A 19,103-nucleotide genomic window follows, 5' to 3' on the forward strand; every position below is an offset into this window, starting at 1 on the left:
CTGAATCGTATGGTACTCTTCATTTCATTGAGGCTCACAATCCAAGCATCTAATGTCAAAGGCCCATCTTGCCAGATTAGGAACAGATCGTCGATGTAGCGACAATAATATTTGATTTCTGGTTTATCAAAAATTCTGATGGTATTTACTTCATAATCGGCCATAAAGAGATTGGCTAGCGTCGGGGCCACATTTGACCCCATCGCCGTTCTGGAGATTTGTAAATAGTAGATCTTATCGAATAAAAAATAATTTTCTGAGAGACACATGTCAAGCAGGGTTACTAATACCTCCTCCGATGGGCCAATGTATGGTATCCGTCTAAGACACTTGGCCACTGCTGCTATACCTGATGCATGCGGAATGACGGCTCTCTTCTTCAGCCCCTAGCAGAATTTGTGGATTTCTACCTGCAGCCATGGGTAAAGCAACAGAAGTCTTACATATGGGATTCTACTGATTTTATAACACATATCTTACAGCTTACAGACATCAAGTCATCTGACATTCTGGTCACGCTGGACGTTTCGAGTTTGTACACCGTCATTCCGCATGCATCAGGTATAGCAGCAGTGGCCAAGTGTCTTAGACGGATACCATACATTGGCCCATTGGAGGAGGTATTAGTAACCCTGCTTGACATGTGTCTCTCAGAAAATTATTTTTTATTTGATAAGATCTACTATTTACAAATCTCCGGAACGGCGATGGGGTCAAATGTGGCCCCGACGCTAGCCAATCTCTTTATGGCCGATTATGAAGTAAATGCCATCAGAATTTTTGATAAACCAGAAATCAAATATTGTCGCTACATCGACGATCTGTTCCTAATCTGGCAAGATGGGCCTTTGACATTAGATGCTTGGATTGTGAGCCTCAATGAAATGAAGAGTACCATACGATTCAGTTCCACCACGAGCCTTGATATGGTTGACTATCTAGACGTGAGAGTTTTTAAGAAGGATACCATTTTGGGCACTACTCTCTACAGGAAAACAACCGACAGGAATTCTATCCTGCACGCTCGCAGTTGCCACCAACCGAATCTGGTCAAAAATATCCCTAAAGCACAATTTCAACGGGTTATGAGAAACAACACAGACAAAGAAAAGTGCTCCATTCAAATTGAAGAAATGACACAGCGTTTCATTGAGAGAGGCTACACTCGAAAATTACTAGCTGAAATGCGTACACTGGCAAGTACTCAAGGAAGAACAGACACTTCTGAAAATCCAAAATTGCAACAGATGACTTTCGTAACCTCCTATACACCTGATAAACACCTGATCATTAAGACACTAAAAGATGAGTGGAAATTACTTGAGGCTGACCATACTCTACCATTTAAAACATGGAAAACGCCACGGGTGGGATACAGAAGGGGTCGGAACCTTAGAGACCTCCTGATGAAGACGGAGCTAACAGTCAGGACACCACCCACCTGGCTGGGGAGAAAAGCTGGCTGCTATCGCTGCCTTGGATGTGTGACGTGTAATGCTATGATCACGGGCACCCAGTTCCAACATCCTGAACGCAGGAAGAAATACAAGATCAAACATGCGGTGACCTGCACTACTACACACATTGTGTACCTCCTGAACTGCCCATGTGGCAAGTATTATACCGGAAAAACCACAGACGACGCCAGGACCAGGATGGCCAACCATAGATACAGCATTAGATTGGCCATCAAGAACGGAAAAACAGACCAACCAGTGGCCCGCCACTTCCTGGAATCTGGACATTCAGCTACAGATATGCGATTTAGAATTATTGATCATGTTCCAAATTTGAGTAGGGGAGGTGACAGAGCTACTATCCTTTTACGAAAAGAAGCTAGATGGATTTTTGAATTGGGTACTTTACAACCTAGGGGTCTTAATGTCCACACAGGATGGCAGTGTTTCCTCTAATAAATTATCCATTGTCGCCCTTGATAGAGAGTCCACAGATCCGATGAGAGTCCATGGTCTTTATGAGAGCTCATTGTCAATTTGGAGATGATATATCCATCTATCTCTCTTTCTATCTGCTAATGGTTTGTTATAAACATCTAGATTCATTATACATATATTATTGTATCCATCTTTATAATTAGTGTTCATCATGAAGTAATTATTTCGCTTTTTCATATTCTGCTCCCTGAATATGAGTTATTTGTTCCTCTATAATCTTCTCTAAAATCTTCTCTAATGTCTCTAACACACTTAAATTGTCCTCCATATTTTGATAGGTGTGACACATCTTAGTGCTTTTATTGATGTTTTTAATTTTCATTTTGTCCCTTTGCCCGCTGATGACTGACATAGTTTATTGTTAATTTTACATTTTTATTGTTTACTTTACCTCTCATATTGTTTTGCTACCCTCCCACTAGAGTATGTACGTTGGTTAGTCAAAGGTTTTGATTTTGGCAGTCTCAGCCATTATTGTTTATGAGTCCGTTCTTATTGATTATTTAGATATGCTGTGACTATGTCTTACAGACTATATATATATATACTATTATGCAATTGGGGTCAGTTGGAATTTTTATGGTGAAATTTTCATTGTTGTGTTTTGGGGCGTGTGTTCCCCATTTCCCCACTGGTGTTTTTCACGGTTCACTGTTTGCTTTATGGTGTTTCATTAAGCCACTGGGCATTGCCTATACGGTGGGATTATATTTGTAATAGTTGATTTATTTATTTGTTATGTGAGCGGTAGCTTCATGGAGCTGCTGATCCACTCGTGCCTAACTTTTTCTTTGAAGGCTCACGGTCTCCTGACACACAGTGATCTAATACGGCTCATTGTGTACACACAGGAGGGCCGTCATCGGTAGGGGAGGTCTGTGTTTACTTGATGCTTCACGTCCATTGGCGCGGTTTAACAACCGGGTGGAGTCCAGGAGAATAGCCTGTGGTGATTGGTGGCTGTCAAGAGGGTTTGTTTGTTTATCACGGAGTGTGCATAAATTTATGATATACTGCTCCGATCAGCCCGTCTTTGTGACAGTAATACCTAATGGGCTGCTACTTATATCGCCTTATGTAAAGCACTTATGCTTGTACCCGTGCCCGTTTGCGCTGTGGGGTTTACTGAGTATTTATGGGAGTTAATGTCAGCAAGCATGGGAAGCTTATGTTAATAAGCACGGGATGCGTGTCTCACTTCTAGTTTCTTTAGTACCTGCAAGTTGTTTTAGTTTTTAGTGTCGGCAAGCTTGAAGTGATAGTTGATTCATTCTACCTAGAGGTGTCTTTACAATGACAGCTATCAGGGCTTACATACGGGGCGGCTGTGTCCATGATAGACCAATGTCTGTTTGTTTCCATGTGATTGGCCAATGGATGGGAGTGTGTGGCTCACTATGTTTTGATTGGTTGAAATTCGTGGATAGGATTTGGTTTGTTGTTTTTGTAACTGAACAACGGTCTCATTAGTTTATGTTCAGCAAGGTTGGTCTATGTCAGTTTCTCTTTTGCGGTGCAAGGGGACAATTTCTTATTACTTTTAGTCACTTTTAGTTATTTCACGCTTCACCATTAACACTTTGGCTTCAGCCTATCAGGTTGCTTTTTTCTACATGATTATCCTATCAGGGGGTTTGTTTCTCCTGTCTTTATACAATATGTGCACTGATTGGATCAATAATCAGGGGAGGGTTCTATTCACCTTTAAATTTTTGTCAGTTTGTATTGTTGTTTGTCAGAGGAAGGGACTGTTTGTTGTCCCGAAACGTCACAATAAATATATTTCTCCAACATAGGTGTGTCCGGTCCACGGCGTCATCCTTACTTGTGGGATATTCTCTTCCCCAACAGGAAATGGCAAAGAGCCAGCAAAGCTGGTCACATGATCCCTCCTAGGCTCCGCCTACCCCAGTCATTCTCTTTGCCGTTGTACAGGCAACATCTCCACGGAGATGGCTTAGAGTTTTTTAGTGTTTAACTGTAGTTTTTATTATTCAATCAAGAGTTTGTTATTTTAAAATAGTGCTGGTATGTACTATTTACTCTGAAACAGAAAAGAGATGAAGATTTCTGTTTGTATGAGGAAAATGATTTTAGCAACCGTTACTAAAATCCATGGCTGTTCCACACAGGACTGTTGAGAGGAATTAACTTCAGTTGGGGGAACAGTGAGCAGTCTTTTGCTGCTTGAGGTATGACACATTCTAACAAGACGATGTAATGCTGGAAGCTGTCATTTTCCCTATGGGATCCGGTAAGCCATTTTTATTCAGACAGTAAATAAGGGCTTCACAAGGGTTTATTAAGACTGTAGACATTTTCTGGGCTAAATCGATCATATTTACACATATTTAGCCTTGAGGAATCATTTAATCTGGGTATTTTTTGTAAAATAATATCGGCAGGCACTGTTTTAGACACTTTATTCTATAGGGGCTTTCCCTAATCATAGTCAGAGCCTCATTTCGCGCCGGTATGGCGCACTTGTTTTTGAGAACAGCATGGCATGCAGCTGCATGTGTGTGGAGCTCTGATACATAGAAAAGTCTTTCTGAAGGCATCATTTGGTATCGTATTCCCCTTTGGGCTTGGTTGGGTCTCAGCAAAGCAGATTCCAGGGACTGTAAAGGGGTTAAATATAAAAAACGGCTCCGGTTCCGTTATTTTAAGGGTTAAAGCTTCCAAATTTGGTGTGCAATACTTTTAAGGCTTTAAGACACTGTGGTGAAATTTTGGTGAATTTTGAACAATTCCTTCATACTTTTTTCGCAATTGCAGTAATAAAGTGTGTTCAGTTTAAAATTTAAAGTGACAGTAACGGTTTTATTTTAAAACGTTTTTTGTGCTTTGTTATCAAGTTTATGCCTGTTTAACATGTCTGAACTACCAGATAGATTGTGTTCTGACTGTGGGGAAGCCAAGGTTCCTTCTCATTTAAATAGATGTGATTTATGTCATAAAAAATTTAGTAAAAATGATGCCCAAGATGATTCCTCAAGTGAGGGGAGTAAGCATGGTACTGCATCATCCCCTCCTTCGTCTACACCAGTCTTGCCCATACAGGAGGCCCCTAGTACATCTAGCGCGCCAATACTCCTTACTATGCAACAATTAACGGCTGTAATGGATAATTCTATCAAAAACATTTTAGCCAATATGCCCACTTATCAGCGAAAGCGCGACTGCTCTGTTTTAGAAAATACTGAAGAGCATGAGAGACGCTGATGATATTGTTTCTGAAGGGCCCCTACACCAGTCTGAGGGGGCCAGGGAGGTTTTGTCTGAGGGAGAAATTTCAGATTCAGGAAAAATTTCTCAACAAGCTGAACCTGATGTGATTACTTTTAAATTTAAGTTGGAACATCTCCGCGCTCTGCTTAAGGAGGTGTTATCCAATTTGGATGATTGTGATTATCTGGTCATTCCAGAAACACTATGTAAAATGGACAAGTTCCTAGAGGCCCCGGGGCCCCCCGAAGCTTTTCCTATATCCAAGCGGGTGGCGTACATTGTTAATAAAGAATGGGACAGGCCCGGTATACCTTTCGTACCTCCCCCCATATTTAAAAAATTGTTTCCTATAGTCGACCCCCAGAAAGGACTTATGGCAGACAGTCCCCAAGGTCGAGGGGGGCGGTTTCTACTCTAAACAAGCGCGCCACTATACCCATAGAAGATAGTTGTGCTTTCCAAGATCCTATGGATAAAAAATTAGAAGGTTTGCTAAAAAAGATGTTTGTTCAGCAAGGTTACCTTCTACAACCAATTGCATGCATTGTCCCTGTCACTACAGCCGCGTGTTTCTGGTTCGATGAGCTAGAAAAGGCGATTATTAGTAATTCTTCTTCTTATGAGGAGATTATGGACAGAATTCGTGCTCTTAAATTGGCTAATTCTTTCACCCTAGACGCCACCTTGCAATTGGCTAGGTTAGCGGCGAAAAATTCTGGGTTTGCTATTGTGGCGTGCAGAGCGCTTTGGTTAAAATCTTGGTCAGCGGATGCGTCTTCCAAGAACAAATTGCTTGACATTCCTTCAAGGGGAAAACACTGTTTGGCCCTGACTTGAAAGAGATTATCTCTGATATCACTGGGGGCAAGGGCCACGCCCTTCCTCAGGATAGGTCTTTCAAGGCCAAAAATAAACCTAATTTTCGTCCCTTTCGCAGAAACGGACCAGCCCCAAGTGCTACGTCCTCTAAGCAGGAGGGTAATACTTCTCAAGCCAATCCAGCCTGGAGACCTATGCAAGGCTGGAACAAAGGAAAGCAGGCCAAGAAACCTGCCACTGCTCCCAAGACAGCATGAGATGCGGGCCCCCGATCCGGGACCGGATTTGGTGGGGGGCAGACTCTCTCTCTTCACTCAGGCTTGGGGCAAGAGATGTTCTGGATCCTTGGGCGCTAGAAATAGTCTCCCAAGGTTATCTTCTGGAAGTGATTCATCCTGTTCCATTAAGAGAACGAGGGATGGGGTTCTACTCCAATCTGTTCGTAGTTCCCAAAAAAGAGGGAACGTTCAGACCAATCTTAGATCTCAAGATCCTAAACAAGTTTCTCAAGGTTCCATCGTCCAAAATGGAAACCATTCGAACAATCCTTCCATCCAGGAAGGTCAATTCTTGACCACGGTGGATTTAAAGGATGCGTATCTACATATTCCTGTCCACAAGGAACATCATCGGTTCCTAAGGTTCGCATTCCTGGACAAACATTACCAGTTCGTGGCGCTTCCTTTCGGATTAGCCACTGCTCCAAGGATTTTCTCAAAGGTACTAGGGTCCCTTCTGGCGGTGCTAAGACCAAGGGGCATTGCTGTAGTACCTTACTTGGACGACATTCTGATTCAAGCGTCGTCCCTTCCTCAAGCAAAGGCTCACACGGACATAGTCCTGGCCTTTCTCAGATCTCACGGATGGAAAGTGAACGTGGAAAAGAGTTCTCTATCTCCGTCGACAAGAGTTCCCTTCTTGGGAACAATAATAGACTCCTTAGAAATGAGGATTTTTCTGACAGAGACCAGAAAAACAAAACTTCTAAGCTCTTGTCGGATACTTTATTCCGTTCCTCTTCCTTCCATAGCGCAGTGCATGGAAGTGATAGGTTTGATGGTAGCGGCAATGGACATAGTTCCTTTTGCGCGCATTCATCTAAGACCATTACAACTGTGTATGCTCAGTCAGTGGAATGGGGACTATACAGACTTGTCTCCGAAGATACAAGTAAATCAGAGGACCAGAGACTCACTCCGTTGGTGGCTGTCCCTGGACAACCTGTCACAAGGGGTGACCTCCCGCAGACCAGAGTGGGTCATTGTCACGACCAACGCCAGTCTGATGGGCTGGGGCGCGTCTGGGGATCCCTGAAAGCTCAGGGTCTTTGGTCTCGGGAAGAATCTCTTCTACCGATAAATATTCTGGAACTGAGAGCGATATTCAATGCTCTCAAGGCTTGGCCTCAGCTAGCGAGGGCCAAGTTCATACGGTTTCAATCAGACAACATGACGACTGTTGCGTACATCAACCATCAGGGGGGAACAAGGAGTTCCCTGGCGATGGAAGAAGTGACCAGAATCATTCAATGGGCGGAGACTCGCTCCTGCCACCTGTCTGCAATCCACATCCCAGGAATGGAAAATTGGGAAGCGGATTTTCTGAGTCGTCAGACATTGCATCCGGGGGAGTGGGAACTCCATCCGGAAATCTTTGCCCAAATCACTCAACTGTGGGGCATTCCAGACATGGATCTGATGGCCTCTCGTCAGAACTTCAAGGTTCCTTGCTACGGGTCCAGATCCAGGGATCCCAAGGCGACTCTAGTAGATGCACTAGTAGCACCTTGGACCTTCAAACTAGCCTATGTATTCCCGCCGTTTCCTCTCATCCCCAGGCTGGTAGCCAGGATCAATCAGGAGAGGGCGTTGGTGATCTTGATAGCTCCTGCGTGGCCACGCAGGACTTGGTATGCAGATCTGGTGAATATGTCATCGGCTCCACCATGGAAGCTACCTTTGAGACGAGACCTTCTTGTTCAAGGTCCGTTCGAACATCCGAATCTGGTCCCACTCCAGCTGACTGCTTGGAGATTGAACGCTTGATCTTATCAAAGCGAGGGTTATCAGATTCTGTTATTGATACTCTTGTTCAGGCCAGAAAGCCTGTAACTAGAAAAATTTACCACAAAATTTGGAAAAAATATATCTGTTGGTGTGAATCTAAAGGATTCCCTTGGGACAAGGTTAAGATTCCTAAGAGTCTATCCTTCCTTCGAGAAGGATTGGAAAAAGGATTATCTGCAAGTTCCTTGATGGGACAGATTTCTGCCTTGTCTGTGTTACTTCACAAAAAGCTGGCAGCTGTGCCAGATGTTCAAGCCTTTGTTCAGGCTCTGGTTAGAATCAAGCCTGTTTACAAACCTTTGACTCCTCCTTGGAGTCTCAACTTAGTTCTTTCAGTTCTTCAGGGGGTTCCGTTTGAACCCTTACATTCCGTTGATATTAAGTTATTATCTTGGAAGGTTTTGTTTTTGGTTGCAATTTCTTCTGCTAGAAGAGTTTCAGAATTATCTGCTCTGCAGTGTTCTCCTCCTTATCTGGTGTTCCATGCAGATAAGGTGGTTTTACGTACTAACCTGGTTTTCTTCCAAAAGTTGTTTCTAACAAAAACATTAACCAGGAGATAGTCGTGCCTTCTCTGTGTCCGAAACCAGTTTCGAAGAAGGAACGTTTGTTGCACAATTTGGATGTTGTTCGCGCTCTAAAATTCTATTTAGATGCTACAAAGGATTTTAGACAAACATCTTCCTTGTTTGTTGTTTATTCTGGTAAAAGGAGAGGTCAAAAAGCAACTTCTACCTCTCTCTCTTTTTGGATTAAAAGTATCATCAGATTGGCTTACGAGACTGCCGGACGGCAGCCTCCTGAAAGGGTCACAGCTCCTTTCACTAGGGCTGTGGCTTCCACATGGGCCTTCAAGAACGAGGCTTCTGTTGATCAGATATGTAGGGCAGCGACTTGGTCTTCACTGCACTCTTTTACCAAATTTTACAAGTTTGATACTTTTGCTTCTTCTGAGGCTATTTTTGGGAGAAAGGTTTTGCAAGCCGTGGTGCCTTCCATTTAGGTGACCTGATTTGCTCCCTCCCTTCATCCGTGTCCTAAAGCTTTGGTATTGGTTCCCACAAGTAAGGATGACGCCGTGGACCGGACACACCTTTGTTGGAGAAAACAGAATTTATGTTTACCTTATAAATTACTTTCTCAACGGGTGTGCCGGGTCCACGGCCCGCCCTGGTTTTTTTAATCAGGTCTGATAATTTTTTTTTCTTTAACTACAGTCACCACGGTATCATATGGTTTCTCCTATGCAAATATTCCTCCTTAACGTCGGTCGAATGACTGGGGTAGGCGGAGCCTAGGAGGGATCATGTGACCAGCTTTGCTGGCTCTTTGCCATTTCCTGTTGGGGAAGAGAATATCCCACAAGTAAGGATGACGCCGTGGACCGGACACACCGTTGGAGAAAGTAATTTATCAGGTAAACATAAATTCTGTTTTTTTTCACACAGCTGGCCAAAGTCCAGCGAGTGCTTATTTATTATTGGATCTATGGATATTTTTTATAGCACCCTGGCAGCTGAAGAGTTATGGTGAGAGTGCATGCACTTACAAACTGTATGTATATATATATATATATATATATATATATATTTCTTTCATGTAATTGGCAAGAGTCCGTGAGCTAGTGACATATGGGATATACAATCCTACCAGGAGGGGCAAAGTTTCCCAAACCTCAAAATGCCTATAAATACACCCCTCACCACACCCACAATTCAGTTTTGAGGGGGTGAAGTAAGTTTGTGCTAAGATTTCTACGTTGATATGCGCTTCTCAGCATTGTTGAAGCCCGATTCCTCTCAGAGTACAGCTAATGTCAGAGGGACATGAAGGGAGTATAACCTATTGAATACGATGATTTCTCTAACGGGGGTCTTTTTCATGGGTTCTCTGTTATCGGTCGTAGAGATTCATCTCCTACCTCCCTTTTCAGATCGACAATATACTCAAATTTACCATTACCTCTACTAAGAACTGTTTTAGTACTGGTTTGGCTATCTGCTATATGTGGATGAGTGTCTTTTGGTAAGTATGTCTTCATTTACTTAAGACACTCTCAGCTATGGTTTGGCACTTTATGCAAATTATATAAAGTTCTAAATATATGTATTGTACTTATATTTGCCATGAGTCAGGTTCATGTATTTCCTTCTGCAGACTGTCAGTTTCATATTTGGGAATATAAACACTTTAAGAAATTTATTTCTCCAACATAGGTGTGTCCGGTCCACGGCGTCATCCTTACTTGTGGGATATTCTCTTCCCCAACAGGAAATGGCAAAGAGCCCAGCAAAGCTGGTCACATGATCCCTCCTAGGCTTCGCCTACCCCAGTCATTCTCTTTGCCGTTGTACAGGCAACATCTCCACGGAGATGGCTTAGAGTTTTTTAGTGTTTAACTGTAGTTTTTATCTCTGATATCACTGGGGGTAAGGGCCACGCCCTTCCTCAGGATCGGCCTTTCAAGGCAAAAAATAAACCTAATTTTCGTCCCTTTTGTAGAAATGGACCAGCCCAAAGTGCTACGTCCTCTAAGCAAGAGGGTAATACTTCTCAAGCCAAGCCAGCTTGGAGACCAATGCAAGGCTGGAACAAGGGAAAGCAGGCCAAGAAACCTGCCACTGCTACCAAGACAGCATGAAATGTTGGCCCCCGATCCGGGACCGGATCTGGTGGGGGGCAGACTCTCTCTCTTCGCTCAGGCTTGGGCAAGAGATGTTCTGGATCCTTGGGCGCTAGAAATAGTCTCCCAAGGTTATCTTCTGGAATTCAAGGGGCTTCCCCCAAGGGGGAGGTTCCACAGGTCTCAGTTGTCTTCAGACCACATAAAAAGACAGGCATTCTTACATTGTGTAGAAGACCTGTTAAAAATGGGAGTGATTCATCCTGTTCCATTAAGAGAACAAGGGATGGGGTTCTACTCCAATCTGTTCATAGTTCCCAAAAAAGAGGGAACGTTCAGACCAATCTTAGATCTCAAGATCTTAAACAAGTTTCTCAAGGTTCCATCGTTCAAGATGGAAACCATTCGAACTATTCTTCCTTCCATCCAGGAAGGTCAATTCATGACCACGGTGGATTTAAAGGATGCGTATCTACATATTCCTATCCACAAGGAACATCATCGGTTCCTAAGGTTCGCATTCCTGGACAAGCATTACCAGTTCGTGGCGCTTCCTTTCGGATTAGCCACTGCTCCAAGGATTTTCACAAAGGTACTAGGGTCCCTTCTAGCTGTGCTAAGACCAAGGGGCATTGCTGTAGTACCTTACTTGGACGACATTCTGATTCAAGCGTCGTCCCTTCCTCAAGCAAAGGCTCACACGGACATTGTCCTGGCCTTTCTCAGATCTCACGGATGGAAAGTGAACGTGGAAAAGAGTTCTCTATCTCCGTCAACAAGGGTTCCCTTCTTGGGAACAATAATAGACTCCTTAGAAATGAGGATTTTTCTGACAGAGGCCAGAAAAACAAAACTTCTAGACTCTTGTCGGATACTTCATTCCGTTCCTCTTCCTTCCATAGCGCAGTGCATGGAAGTGATCGGCTTGATGGTAGCGGCAATGGACATAGTCCCTTTTGCGCGCATTCATCTAAGACCATTACAACTGTGCATGCTCAGTCAGTGGAATGGGGACTATACAGACTTGTCTCCGAAGATACAAGTAAATCAGAGGACCAGAGACTCACTCCGTTGGTGGCTGTCCCTGGACAACCTGTCACAAGGGATGACATTCCGCAGACCGGAGTGGGTCATCGTCACGACCGACGCCAGTCTGATGGGCTGGGGCGCGGTCTGGGGATCCCTGAAAGCTCAGGGTCTTTGGTCTCGGGAAGAATCTCTTCTACCGATAAATATTCTGGAACTGAGAGCGATATTCAATGCTCTCAAGGCCTGGCCTCAGCTAGCGAGGGCCAAGTTCATACGGTTTCAATCAGACAACATGACAACTGTTGCGTACATCAACCATCAGGGGGGAACAAGGAGTTCCCTAGCGATGGAAGAAGTGACCAAAATCATTCTATGGGCGGAGTCTCACTCCTGCCACCTGTCTGCTATCCACATCCCAGGAGTGGAAAATTGGGAAGCGGATTTTCTGAGTCGTCAGACATTGCATCCGGGGGAGTGGGAACTCCATCCGGAAATCTTTGCCCAAGTCACTCAGCTGTGGGGCATTCCAGACATGGATCTGATGGCCTCTCGTCAGAACTTCAAAGTTCCTTGCTACGGGTCCAGATCCAGGGATCCCAAGGCGGCTCTAGTGGATGCACTAGTAGCACCTTGGACCTTCAAACTAGCTTATGTGTTCCCGCCGTTTCCTCTCATCCCCAGGCTGGTAGCCAGGATCCATCAGGAGAGGGCGTCGGTGATCTTGATAGCTCCTGCGTGGCCACGCAGGACTTGGTATGCAGATCTGGTGAATATGTCATCGGCTCCACCTTGGAAGCTACCTTTGAGACGAGACCTTCTTGTTCAGGGTCCGTTCGAACATCCGAATCTGGTTTCACTCCAGCTGACTGCTTGGAGATTGAACGCTTGATCTTATCGAAGCGAGGGTTCTCAGATTCTGTTATCGATACTGTTGTTCAGGCCAGAAAGCCTGTAACTAGAAAGATTTACCACAAAATTTGGAAAAAATATATCTGTTGGTGTGAATCTAAAGGATTCCCTTGGGACAAGGTTAAGATTCCTAAGATTCTATCCTTCCTTCAAGAAGGATTGGAAAAAGGATTATCTGCTAGTTCCCTGAAGGGACAGATTTCTGCCTTGTCTGTGTTACTTCACAAAAAGCTGGCAGCTGTGCCAGATGTTCAAGCCTTTGTTCAGGCTCTGGTTAGAATTAAGCCTGTTTACAAGCCTTTGACTCCTCCTTGGAGTCTCAACTTAGTTCTTTCAGTTCTTCAGGGGGTTCCGTTTGAACCCTTACATTCCGTTGATATTAAGTTATTATCTTGGAAAGTTTTGTTTTTTAGTTGCAATTTCTTCTGCTAGAAGAGTTTCAGAGTTATCTGCTCTGCAGTGTTCTCCTCCTTATCTGGTGTTCCATGCAGATAAGGTGGTTTTACGTACTAAACCTGGTTTTCTTCCAAAAGTTGTTTCTAACAAAAACATTAACCAGGAGATTATCGTACCTTCTCTGTGTCCGAAACCAGTTTCAAAGAAGGAACGTTTGTTGCACAATTTGGATGTTGTTCGCGCTCTAAAATTCTATTTAGATGCTACAAAGGATTTTAGACAAACATCTTCCTTGTTTGTTGTTTATTCCGGTAAAAGGAGAGGTCAAAAAGCAACTTCTACCTCTCTATCTTTTTGGATTAAAAGCATCATCAGATTGGCTTACGAGACTGCCGGACGGCAGCCTCCCGAAAGAATCACGGCTCATTCCACTAGGGCTGTGGCTTCCACATGGGCCTTCAAGAACGAGGCTTCTGTTGATCAGATATGTAGGGCAGCGACTTGGTCTTCACTACACACTTTTACCAAATTTTACAAGTTTGATACTTTTGCTTCTTCTGAGGCTATTTTTGGGAGAAAGGTTTTGCAAGCCGTGGTGCCTTCCATTTAGGTGACCTGATTTGCTCCCTCCCTTCATCCGTGTCCTAAAGCTTTGGTATTGGTTCCCACAAGTAAGGATGACGCCGTGGACCGGACACACCTATGTTGGAGAAAACAGAATTTATGTTTACCTGATAAATTACTTTCTCCAACGGTGTGTCCGGTCCACGGCCCGCCCTGGTTTTTTTAATCAGGTCTGATAATTTATTTTCTTTAACTACAGTCACCACGGTACCATATGGTTTCTCCTATGCAAATATTCCTCCTTAACGTCGGTCGAATGACTGGGGTAGGCGGAGCCTAGGAGGGATCATGTGACCAGCTTTGCTGGGCTCTTTGCCATTTCCTGTTGGGGAAGAGAATATCCCACAAGTAAGGATGACGCCGTGGACCGGACACACCGTTGGAGAAAGTAATTTATCAGGTAAACATAAATTCTGTTTTCTTACCTGGGGTTTAGTCTTTTTCAAATTGACTACTTTTTTGCATTTGCGGGTATTAGGCCCGCGGGTGCGTCAAATGTTAGACTTTATTACGTCATTTTTGGCGCAAACTTTTTTGGCGTGGGAAATTACGTTTTTGACGCAACTTCGTCATTTCCGGCGTCATACGTGATGTCGAGACCTTTCACACGGCAGCGTCATTAGTGACGCAAGTGTGTCATTTCCGGTCATTTTGGGCGCCAAAAAAGTTTACGTTACGTTGTGCGTCATACTTGGCGCCAATTTTTCTTCATTATTTCAATACCCCATTGTTGTTTGCCTCCTGCTTTCTTTTCTATCAAGAGGCCTATGCTTTTGCATTTTTTCCCATTCCTGAAACTGTCATTTAAGGAAATAGATAATTTTGCTTTATATGTTGTTTTTTCTCTTGCATTGAGCAAGATGTCCCAATCTGATCCTGCCTCTGAAGTTTCTGCTGGAACATTGCTGCCTGACATGGGTTCTACAAAAGCTAAGTGCATTTGTTGTAAAATTGTAGAAATTATTCCACCGAATGTCATTTGTAATAGTTGTCATGATAAACTTTTACATGCAGATAGTGTTTCTATCAGTAATAGTACATTGCCTGTTGCTGTTCCTTCAACTTCTAATGTGCATGATATACCTGTAAATGTTAAAGAATTTGTTTCTGGTTCTATTATGAAGGCTTTGTCTGCATTTCCACCTTCTAATAAACTTAAAAGGTCTTTTAAAACTTCTCATTTAGCTGATGAAATTTCAAATGACCAACAACATAATAATTCATCCTCTTCTGATGAGGATCTATCTGAAACAGAAGATCCTTCCTCAGATATTGACACTGACAAATCTACTTATTTATTTAAAATAGAGTATATGCGTTCTTTATTAAAAGAAGTGTTAATTACTTTGGATATTGAGGTAACCAGTCCTATTGACGTTCAGTCTAATAAACGTTTAAATACTGTTTTTAAACCTCCTGTGGTTTCCCCAGGTGTTTTTTCCCATTCCTGAGGCTATTTCTGATATGATTTCTAGGGAATGGAATAAGCCAGGTACTTCCTTTATTCCTTCTTCAAGGTTTAAGAGATTGTATCCTTTACCAGCAAAATCTATAGAGTTTTGGGAAAAGGTCCCCAAAGTTGATGGGGCTATTTCTACTCTTGCTAAACGTACCACTATTCCTATGGAAGATAGCACTTCCTTTAGGGATCCTTTAGATAGGAAACTTGAATCTTATCTAAGGAAGGCCTATTTATATTCAGGTCATCTTCTCAGACCTGCTATTTCTTTGGGTGATGTTGCGGCTGCATCAACTTTCTGGTTGGAAACTTTAGCGCAACATGAATTGGATTTTGACATATCTAGCATTGTTCGCTTACTGCAACATGCTAATCATTTTATTTGTGATGCAATTTTTTTTTTTTTAAAAACACTTTATTGAGGATGAAGCAATACAACAGGTGTCACAACGCAGGTGACTAAAAGATGTACATATATGCAAACATTATATTGTTGTAATGACATAATAGATATAGCTGTTGATGAGAATGTAGATCATATAAATCAAGCATATCAAGCATGAGATAAAATATCTACCGCATAAACCTCATTTTTAACTATGTTGAATAAGAATATAAACCTCATTTTTAAATTGTGTGTACAGACTGAAAACACAGGGTCCAACTAGTACTTCAGTACTATCAATTAACTCAACTTTCTAGGGACTTCATAAAGTCAGTTTAGGAATCATCTCCTATAAGGATTTCAATTTTCACCTAGAGGATGATGAGAAAAGCAGATATTGAACAGATGAACAAAGAAAAATCAGAATAAAACACTAAAGACCAACTATTCAGTTCAAAGAATACAGTAGGTGACTTATAGGTTTGAACCGAGTGTATCAGTATTAATCAGGTGAGGTTTTAAATACTTTACCAGGTATGGTGAACCGTAGGATCACCAAGAGGAGAAGTGTATCTAAATACGAAACCGACTTCTCCAGTCCCCGTAAAAGGGGATTAGCTTAATAAATAAGCTCCAAAAGGGGGGGGGGGCGGAGCCTAGCAGTATAAAAACATACTAAAAGAGAGAAAATTAACAACTAACCTAATTAAGTAGGCTGGTGAGAGCTTAGGCAGTCTATCTGGTAGGAAGAGATTTATAAGTATATTGACCCTGTCTTTACACTCATAGCTACAGTCATGTTTTTTAATAATGACTATCCAGGGAGTAGCTCAGGCAAACAGTTGCGAAACTAGGCCATAGATGTTGCCTAATACCATATAGGATAAACGTCTTTTTCCAAGCCCTAAGTGAGAAAACATAAGGCCTGTGAAGGTCTGATATTAGGGTTATCTGCAAATATGGAGTAATATATACAACTGTTGTCCTGAAGGAGCTGCATAATGTGAAAGGGGAGAATGTGGGGTACACAGTAAATCACATGGAATATTCAATATCAACATTAAACTGCACAGTGTTAAACACTACAATCTAAGACATAGTAATGAATCTAAGTATAACACTTTTCACCTAGAAATAAACAAGCCTGCAGGGAAGTAAGCAGGATATGTATTAGAACAACACAGATTTGTGTTCAATAACGGGTAGCCATAAGTCTAAGGTAGAGAGTATGCTATGACTTACAGTCGCTAATAGTGCAATAATATATGTAGTTAAGGATACTAAAACTATCATTGTGATCCACAGTACTAAACTATCTGTATAGGCTTTAGATGACCTCGGTACAGCATAGGACAATGAGTATACAGTATGATACTGCAAAATGTGTTACAAATAGTAAACAAATAGGAGTATATATGGAACCGAGGTTATAGGTAGGTGACCATCCATCAAGAAACTACGGCTAACAGACTGTAAATAGGTCACTGGAAACTGTGAATAGGTCACTACAAACCAGAAATAAGGCGCTAAAAACCATCTTGTAAATTATAGCTCTGACTTAGGGGCATGGGCCCTATACCCCAGGGTCAAGAGCAAAAGTTCCCCTATCTTGCTCCTAATATGTTATGTAATGTGGTGAGTATAGGAATATGGACAGTATATAAAAAACACAAGTTTAAGGGTCATATGTGTTAGTTATAGCATTACAGTATACTAAATTAGGAAGGGGTTATAATAATAGACTAATGTGGATCAGAATTATACCCTGGATACTTTCTCATTCAGTATGACGGCATAAATGCAGACAGAACCAGAGTGGCCTGTTATAAATGGTCTTAATCAAGGCCAGTACCCTTCAGGATAAACCTGAGGCCAAACTCAAAAAATAAATTTCCTGTAGAACTATGGCTTTATAGACATATCTGTAACTGGTGAGCCAAGCATAGGTAGTTCAGTTGAGGCCTGTAAGAGTCTAAGAAGAAAGCGGTACTATAGGTATGGCTGGAGTCCAGAGAACAGTATACGCAGTTAGAGCAACAAATAAATTAGAAGTAAATATTCACTATTAGTGGACATTACTGTGGCTAAATATGATTACATTAAATGCTGAACAACCTAGGTACATAAAAATAGTGTAGACATTACTGTGGCTGACTAGCAGCCCAATCAATATAGAACAACCTAGGTACATAAGAATAGTATAAGTCCTATAACTAAGTGGATAAGTAATAAAACATACTTCCTCCATCAATATGGCGTCATACAGTATACATGTTAAAGTAACCCGGTTTGACTATGATAGTAAAAGGGCAACGAATACTGTCTTATATCTAAAATACATGGATCGTAGGAAGTATACTAGAATGATACTAACTTGTACCCTTTAACATAACAATGATTCTTAGCTAGGGAGCATGTTGTGTCCCATAGTCAAGAGCATCATGATAGTATACCCAGTCTCTTGAAGCACACATGAAATATCTTTATAAATCAAAAATGTATATAGAGATAAGCCAATAATAACCTAACAAACTGTAAAACTATTGAGCATAACATTAACTGTATTTGTAAAGGAATGTCTCATAAACATGCGTGTGGGAGACTATGCCCCTATGTTATAAATTGCGCAGAAAGATAAAGTCATCAAACTCTTTAACAGCAGTCCACGTTTGGCCTCTGCCAGGGGGCCTATCCCACACCAACTGACCTCAATGTCCAAACATCTGGATGCTGGTAGTCTTTTACGGCCATAGAGACATTTCTGTGTCAGGGGAGCAGCGTATTCTGAGTACTGAGGGCTTGCTAGCTCCGCTGACCGGTCTTACCGCTACTTTAGCCCACTCCGACTACACATCTAAGCCTGATGAAAGGTTGTGCTCTGCCACTCCATTGCGGTGCGGTCGCAGCTAGGAAAACTGTAAGTCCTGTTGTTTCTTTAATCGGGTCACCATCTGGGCCATGGAATCCTAGAGCGTTGCGTAAAATACCCTCAGGGAGGGACTGGGAATTCGCGGCTGACTTGTGTGTAATAGGGAGCTGTGTTGGTCTCGCATGCATCTGGGGACCCTCTCCAAGACTTCCGGGGTTCAAAAGATTAGACACCTCTACGGGCCTGCGATAGGGATGCTTCTACCTTCCCAGGTTAGGTCCATTAACACAAGGTTTAGGTGAGTGCTTGTCTGGAACTAGCGTCGGCTTAGGCGGTATGTCGCCGTGTGCAGTGAGGGTTCCGCTGTGCTTTATCGCCTCTGCATCAAAATCTGCTGGGGCAGAGGACCTGCCATAAATAATAAATTCGGTATCCGCTGCTTGATATTCTGATGGTGGCGCAAAAGCAGAGATCAAAAGCATGATATCCTTCTTCATGGCCTGAAAGTGCCCCTCTATGAGAAACCAAATGTGCTGCTCCCATGAGTTTATAGCCTCCATAACAGCCGTGTTAGGCATCTCCTGAGGAGACCACATGGCGTAGTTTAGGGAGATAGCTCGGACTTATGTTCATAGATTAATCCCTTTTTAGCGTTCTCAGGAGTTCAGGAGACTGCACGTATTATCTGAGTTAGTAAGGAAAAGATTTATGTCCCTTATAGATAAATTATATCGTGCA

General features: G+C 42.6%; 1 protein-coding gene across 1 annotated transcript in view; it reads left to right on the forward strand.

The window, feature by feature from the left end:
• The first annotated feature begins 356 nt into the window (after positions 1-356).
• The window catches only part of LOC128656803 (uncharacterized), a 262,897-nt gene continuing 244,150 nt past the window's right edge, over positions 357-19,103 (forward strand). The window contains exon 1 of the mRNA XM_053710962.1: positions 357-1,781. Coding sequence (XP_053566937.1) covers positions 357-1,781 — 1,425 coding nt within the window. The remainder of the gene's footprint in view (positions 1,782-19,103) is intronic.

Source organism: Bombina bombina, chromosome 4 (assembly GCF_027579735.1).
Source record: "Bombina bombina isolate aBomBom1 chromosome 4, aBomBom1.pri, whole genome shotgun sequence".
Taxonomy (NCBI): Eukaryota; Metazoa; Chordata; class Amphibia; order Anura; family Bombinatoridae; genus Bombina; species Bombina bombina.